The 8,335-nt window shown below is 31.9% G+C and overlaps 1 protein-coding gene across 1 annotated transcript; it reads right to left on the bottom strand.

Moving 5' to 3' along the window:
- Window positions 1–643: 643 nt before the first annotated feature.
- Window positions 644–6,423, bottom strand: LOC123891477. The gene is made up of 2 exons (XM_045941350.1): window positions 6,101–6,423; window positions 644–1,111 (listed from the first exon to the last, which is right to left on the bottom strand). Exons 1-2 carry the CDS (start codon window positions 6,416–6,418, stop codon window positions 971–973), a joined length of 459 nt encoding a protein of 152 aa, XP_045797306.1. The 5' UTR covers window positions 6,419–6,423; the 3' UTR covers window positions 644–970.
- Window positions 6,424–8,335: the final 1,912 nt, after the last annotated feature.

The following is an 8,335-nucleotide window of genomic DNA, read 5'->3' as shown; positions in this document are numbered from 1 at the left end:
GAATTTTCTTTAAAGACAAGTTAAAAATTAAGTGCCTCAATAGATAATAATTAAAAAACTCTTGCCATTTAAATTTAAATCAATAATCTATGACTAATATTTATATATATAGAATAATGAGGCACACCAACATGACATCCCAGGTATAGGATAAAACAACGAGAGGGCTTCAATCCTCCTAACTCATTTAGGCCTAACATGACACCACAACTAACTCTATCGTTTCCAGCATAAAGTATGTTGTATATCCCCAAGAGTGACACAAAGTGTTGGTTAACATGATTATGGGAAATTGCAATGTTAACAAGAGGATTCTAACTTTGATCATACACATTTGAGATCTCAAGAACATGAATTAACAAGTTTAGATTAATCCTATTTAGCGAGAAAGAAATAGATCCTAGTTGGTTAACTAGTATCATGAATTCCCTATTTTGAAAGTCTCAAGAATTCACTTAATTTCTTAATTTGTTTTCTTTTGGGGCTTGCCCCCTTTTTTTCCCCTAAAATATAAATTAAGCGCTTTTGTATTTTAATGGCTAAAAAATTAAAAAAAGTACAAAGATACACTCCAATGCAAAACAATCAATAATCAAAATTCAAAGATCAACTACTATAATTATTTGTTTAGTTTCTTTTTAAAAGGGAAAATAGATAATTATATAATATGAACCAAACCAAAGAGTACAACCAGTACCAGGAATACTAGATCACAGAAAATAAAACCAGACACAACAAAGAGACAACTAAAACAAGAAAAACACCAAAATCCACTACATAAAACACACACCAAAAAGAAAAGCAAATTAGCCAACTGGAATACAGAGGATCGTGACCAAACTAAAAGTGAGTTGGACACCACACTCTAACTCAAAACCTTAAGGTGTTAAGTTTATGGGTTCTCGTGTTCAACCTCCACTTTTCTGATCAATGTGAGACTTAACTCAGCTCACACTTGCCACAACATTAATCACCCAGCAAATATTGCAGTGACGTCTCCCACAATGCCACCAATAGAAGTAACATCCCCTGTGAATAGCATTGCTAGGTGCACCCCTAGCATTGTTAGGTGCCCAGCTTTCTTGCTAAATTTCATGAAAGAACGCATTCTTGTTAGAATATTTTCTAATATTCTGTGGGCTGCAATCAATTGTGGGTTTTGGTTTTAATAAAAACGGGTTGATGTTGTTGTGATCCATTTGATGATGCTTAAGCCCAGTAATTGTGATCAGTAATAATGGGCTTGAACACTAATTCTGATTTGTGTAGAAACAAAGTGTAGGCCCAACTCTAGAGTCCATGATGGGTGGTACTAGGGTTGTGATCTTATATAAGATTGGCTAGGTCCCCTTTGCCGTCACGTACAAACACAGTAAGCTCATTTGTTGTCTTCCCCATCAAAGACCTCAAAGACGGGAGCATGTGATTAGGCAGAGGAAGACCTTGTCTAATATATCGGTGATTTCGATATCGGCTATTCCGGTAAACATGATTGCTGATTATCAAGTAAGTGTGTTCTAATTTCATATAATATATCGATCTCTAAATTGTTAATTATTACATGTGGTATCAGAGCTTGTTATTATATGAGGTTCCTTGTCAAAACCATAATTTTATTTTGAGGTTCCTTGTTAATCATGTTGTGCGATTAACATACTTACTTCTGTTTGATAGTCGTATGAATGTTGTTGCATATGCTATTGGTGGGTTTTCAAAGTTTTGGAGATTATTTTATTTGTTTCTTCATTAACCCAGTACGTGAATGACCAATAACATCATATTATTTTATATTCACATCGGCTGTGATTCATTCAAGGAAATCGTATTTGCTTTCCATATATCGATTGGGTGTTTTGGATTTTATATAATTGTTTTATTATTATGTTTTGATTTTGTGCAATTTCCTTAAACCAAAACCGAACTTAAAGAAACCAAGTATATTGTTGTTGTAAGCACGAAGCAGAATTGTTTAATTGAAGCTTAATGTTTTTTTTTTTTTTTTTTTATTGGTGCTTCGTCTCAAATTGGTTAAGTATAAGCCGGTCATGTTTGAATCATAGCTATGCTTCATCATTGTGAAATTTTTATTCGGCTATGTATTTTTTCGGTCAATCACGTTTTGGTTTGGTTTAAAGATTGATTTATCAATTATCCCGGGTCAAAGCCTAATTTTTTATAGTGAATGTTCTTGTTGGTGAATAGAGCCAAATCATGTTTAAATATGGAGAAATTGACGTGAATACAAAGGACATATTTCTTTTATTTTTGAAAGAATTGATCCTTTCTAAATATATTTTATTTTGTACAGAAACTAATTTTACGATTTGAGATTTCTCTTGCTTAAATTTTTAACTCTCAAATCAATGGGTTTTGTGTGCTGGCTGCATTTGTTAATTTCTTTTCTCAGCCGTATAGTTGGATTTAAGTTGAGTACTAGTATAATACTTTTGCTCTCAAATTATTTTGTGGGTCTTCTTCTTAAATATTGGGACCAATTAAATTATTCTACACGGGATTGCTACTAATTTTATTTTGCAGCAACCATGTGAAGTGTGAAGTATGTTAAGAGAAATTCGGTGAGAAATTTTTTATTTATTTTTTGTACCACCACTGGTTGCCGGTTATTCAATTTAACGTGTTATGGTATAAGCAAGGTTTTAAATAAAGGTCCGTTACCGCGAAAAAGGCCGCGACAAAAAGGTTTTGACGTCTACCGTTACCGTTTTTCACCGTTTTTATATGGTGAAAAAAAATCACGCCGAAACGTCGTTATGGCCGCGACGAAACACCGATACGGCCGCAACGAAACGCAATACGGCCGCGACAAAATGCTAATAGATAGAGACTTCTATTTTTTACAATAGAAATGAATAAAAATCACATTTTTAGTACAAATATGAACATAAATTATAAAGTGTTATCTCTTTTTAACTCTTTCCTAGTTCAAAACTTTACATTTATCTCATATTTAAGTTGTTATACATATATTATAATATAAATAATTTTAATAAGAGTTGTGCGATATTGTGATTAATTCACATCGCGACGACTGTATTTCGTAACGCAACAGCCATTACAACCGAAATCGCGAAATTCTTGACGTGACCGCGACCGTGACCGTTACCGCTATTTAAAACCTTGGGTATAAGTGCTCAAATTCTTCTGTTTTGCTCAAATTCAGATTTTGGACTATTAATTTTGAATGTTGCTATGATTCATATTTTAATAATAACTTACGATCTATTTATTTGCCAATTTAAAGTATGTGATATTTGGAAATAATTGGCTAAATAAGAGCAAAATCAGTTACGTTGAATGGATTGCAGGCAGAAGGAATCAATGGTTGTTTATATATTATATTCTCTCCATCAGACTTATCATCCTTGTGGGTTTTGTTCCTCAATATTTGGATTTGGGACTAATGATATTTGAAATTGTTTGGTGCTTGATTTCTTTTAATTCTATTTTGCCGCAAACATGTGAAATATTATTCCTTTGAGCAATTATGGCAATTTTACAATTAACATCCTTGCATCTTTTATTTATATTTTATATAAATTGAGTCGATTATTATTAAAGTTTATTATTATGATATACTGGTTTACTGTTGATTTGTGAGATGTTTGAGATGACATTGTCAAAGATCTTATCGTAAAGTCATCGATGCTCGTCGACTCTATTTGCAAGGATGAAAGTCATACTCTTGGAGGTTAGTGGTGAAATTATTTATCCTCTTGTGACTTATTATATAATTGTGCATAAGGAGAAATTCTTTTAAGATATTATCAACTCATTTTGAAATAATAAATGTGCAATTATATATGAAAGTTTTATTGTTTTTCAAGAATATTTTTTAAAATTATAAACTCTCTACAATTATCAATTGACTTCTCGTATATACTCCAATTTTAAAAACTTTACTTTATTGAGTGGGAGTATTTTAAGTTTAATATTTTGAGAGTTTTATTCTGGATAAAATATAATTTTAAATTTAGTGTGACATTATTTGACATGTCTTTTGTGTGATAGAGAAGATAGTTGAATATTTGCTTAAATATTTTAAAATTTTGAATTATATTTCAACTATAATTCTCTATCAAGTGGGAGAGTTTTACATGTCAACTATTTATAAATGTTTATAGAGACTTATATTGAGGAGTCCTATGTTATTTATAAAAGTTCGGGACTATTTGCTTTATATCCTCAATAATATTTCAAATGAAGTCTCATATTATTCCGCTGCATAAATTATTTATTTATTATATTGAGTTGACTGATTCACAGTAATGATCTCTCCCCTCAAATACTATTTTTCCGCATTGAATAATTCAAGACATGTTGAGAATGCAAATTAAAATATAATGAGTGATCAGTTTAGATGCATTTAAATGATGCATATTTTTACTGAGTTGTATTTTGACCAGAGACAAAAAATAATGATTCCTATGCAAGAGATTTCATGCATTAATATAGGCCGTTACCACCAAAGTGGAACCGCTTATATTATTGATTTGATGAAACTTTTCTTTGTAGTTTGAGGAATGTGTTTTTAATTATTGATTCCTATGCAAGAGAATTTTGTGCGTTGGTATAAACCGTTACCACCAAAGTGGGACCGCTTATATCGATCAATGAGATTTTCTTTGTAGTTTGAGGAATTTTTTTTTTAATTGTGACATGTGATTTTCTGCCTAAAGGTGATAATTATATGTTGTAGTTAAAAAATTAATTTTAGATGAAGTTATTGGAGTTATCTTTAAAAAAAAAAAAAAAAATTGTGAAGGAACATTTGGATAAGTGAGAGTTTTAATATACCACTTGATTAGTGGGAGATAACTTATATTCTTTTGATATGCTTGATTAGTGGGAGTTTGAATTTTATATTAACTCCTTTTATAAATTTGAAATTATTTGAAATATAAAAATATTTGAGCTCAGTGTTGTTGGGATCACTATGCCGGTGATCAACACTATTTTGGAGCTGAGGCATTATATAAATAAATATTATAGCTCAGTGTTGTTGGGATCACTATGCCGGTGATCAACACTATTTTGGAGCTGAGGCATTATGTGAAAACATAAATAAATAAGCTCAGTGTTGTCGGGATCACTTAGCCGGTGATTAACACTATTTTGGAGCTGAGGCATTATGGTATCTTAAGAACCATGTAATTTCTCTGGCTTTGATGCATTTGAGAGAAATTATGTCTAAAATATTGGAGCTCGATGTTGATTAGATCATTATACTGCAGTAGTCAACATTGTTTTGGAGCTTGGACTTGTGGTATCTTATGGACCATAGAATTTCTCTGGCTTTAAGGCATTTGAGAGAAATTGAGGACTGACGAAGAAAATGATAGTATGGTTGAGATCACAAACATATCATTTTCTCGCTACACTCTACACAAATGACTAGTCGACGAAGTTTGGTGGTATTTGTAACCATGGAAGGTGTTGTGTCGATAATGATATAATTACCGCTATGATTCGATATCATTTAACTTTTGTTGGACGGAGTCTTAATTAGATGTTGCATCTTGGGATCAATGTGGCCACGTTAAAATATGTTGTCAACCCGAGAGTCGTTTTCAAAATGTTTTCTTCAAATTAAATATACACAATTGATTTTGCCCAAGTGGGAGAATGTTAGAATATTTTCTAATATTCTGTGGGCTGCAATCAATTGTGGGTTTTGGTTTTAATAAAAACGGGTTGATGTTGTTGTGATCCATTTGATGATGCTTAAGCCCAGTAATTGTGATCAGTAATAATGGGCTTGAACACTAATTCTGATTTGTGTAGAAACAAAGTGTAGGCCCAACTCTAGAGTCCATGATGGGTGGTACTAGGGTTGTGATCTTATATAAGATTGGCTAGGTCCCCTTTGCCGTCACGTACAAACACAGTAAGCTCATTTGTTGTCTTCCCCATCAAAGACCTCAAAGACGGGAGCATGTGATTAGGCAGAGGAAGACCTTGTCTAATATATCGGTGATTTCGATATCGGCTATTCCGGTAAACATGATTGCTGATTATCAAGTAAGTGTGTTCTAATTTCATATAATATATCGATCTCTAAATTGTTAATTATTACAATTCTCTCTTTTGATCTTGTAGTAGTAATTTCCTGATTAATATTACATTTTTCTGGTACAGAAGTAGTTTCCAAACTCTCAAGAACCATATCCTTGATGCAAGACACATGAATACATGACTTTTCATCAGAAGAATCAGAATCAAATACATATGACCACCCATTATTTGACAACCATTTATAATTTTTCCTAACAACATCCCTTTGATTACATATAACACATTCTGATTGAACTTCATGAGACAATGTCATTATCACGTTTCCATCATCATTCAAAATGTTTTCTTTCAGATTCAAACAACAAGGATGTAGAGCATATTGCATACCCAACAAACGTAATTTGGAAAAACCTTTTATCTTTGACATGTAGATAAAACCTGAAAAATCTTTTCCACAACCATCACAGAATCCATCACATCCTTTTTCTGATTTCTCAATGAACTCAAAGTTATATATAGTAATTGAAGTATACATACGAGCTAGACTTCCACGGTTATATATAGTAATTGAAGTATATTATAGGCCTGAGTATCGATTCGAGACGAAAATCGCCAATTTGATGAAAACCGTAACCATTTTATTTGGAGGCAATTTCGACCGTTTATATCTTTTATTTGTTCGAATGCCAGGTCGTTCGGATGGCGGGTAGAACGAGTCAAATATTACAGATTAGATTGAAACTTAATTTACATCTAAAATTTCATTATCCAAAAAATCATAATTTTCAAATAATTTAATACCTCGTACACAATGGAACAAATGATAGAAGAATTAAATATCTAAAGACAATAATAGATTAGTCCATGTGAGCTTAGCTCAGTTGGTAGGGACATCGCATTGTATGTGCATGAGTCCGGGTTTGAACCCGGTACACTCCACTTATTTACTTTTAAGGTGAATTTTATAGCCACAGACTACTTCACATAAAAAAATAAGACAATATGCAGTATTAAGAATTTCGGGTCCGTGCTCATCCTTAGTATACTAGTTATTGTAGTATTAAGATGCTTTATGAAACATTAATTTATATGCAAAAATTGTGTCAATAATTCATGACTTATGCATTTCCTAGAGTTGACCCTTCGTACTGTGACATTTTCAAATTTTTCAACATTGACATTTTTATCAGATCTTGACCTCACAATTCACAACATATGGTTGTAATAAATTACTAAAGCTAAACGTGTCTACCATCAATAATGAATGACTGAAAACTTATAACGATGGCAAAATTATGGATTAGGATTTGCTACGGTAAATAAACTATGTAATAATCATTCTTGTTCATCAATTTTACATCATACCGTCAAAAATCAATTTTACATGAGACGGTTAATATACATTTGCATCAAAATAATCATGATTAATTCATTTAAATCGGATGTTGCTACATAACTATGTTAACGCAGTTACAATAGACAATTTGTTTCCTAAAACTACAACTAGGAAAATCAACTGCACGCATTCTTTAGTACAACATGCAATAAAGTACATAATTAGCACTAGCAATTGGGAACATTCAGTTGACTAAATAGCACAAGCAAGTGGGTGCATGTTGATTAAGGAATCTATAGCTTAAACAAACACACATAAATATCCAACATGCATGCTGATCTTGCATTTACAATGAACACTTCACTTCATTAGTTCATTCATACATTTTATTAAACTATCCATTTAAGCAACCAAAATTGACTTCTTTTTTTTAAAGCCAATAGGAGTAAAACAAACTATACATTATATGAAATTAAACCCGAGATTCCCCACTTCAAGACTGCCCCTGATCTGAAAAATAAAGAACGTAGTCATTGTTTTACGATTATTGTAGTTGTTGCGACGTGCAATGTGGCTATTGTGGATTGAAATCATTATCAATTTTTACAAGTATATACTATATAAAGTGGCGCCGTAGTTCCACTACACATTTTACACACTATAGCAGAGTCTACATTTACTCCGTAACTATTGATTACAGGTGCTTGAATTATGCAGTTGAAGGATATATAGTTAAAAGGGAGATTATTCAATAAATTTAAAAAAATTAAGATTTGGACTAGGAGAAATACTAGCATCACACTCTCTAACACACTCCTCTAACACACTCCAATTGAAATTGGCCACATCATTCACTTTTTTTATTCAATAACTTGCTACCGGTTTCATATTAAACCTTTTTATTATTATTATTTGAATAAAAAAAACTTTTCATCTAAAAAAAAATTTTCATCTTCATGTTCATGC

This window comes from Trifolium pratense, linkage group LG6, assembly GCF_020283565.1.
Source record: "Trifolium pratense cultivar HEN17-A07 linkage group LG6, ARS_RC_1.1, whole genome shotgun sequence".
Lineage (NCBI taxonomy): Eukaryota > Viridiplantae > Streptophyta > Magnoliopsida > Fabales > Fabaceae > Trifolium > Trifolium pratense.
Note: the sequence above shows the minus strand (reverse complement) of the source record. Positions and strands in the feature narration are given on the sequence as shown.

Bases quoted from the DNA above. Each gene is read 5' to 3' on its own strand.
- LOC123891477 (XM_045941350.1), bottom strand. From the start codon at position 6,418: ATGCAATATGCTCTACATCCTTGTTGTTTGAATCTGAAAGAAAACATT. The intron at 1,112-6,100 runs AGAATTGTAATA...AATATTCTAACA, and splicing joins CTACTACAAGATCAAAAGAG to AGAATGCGTTCTTTCATGAA.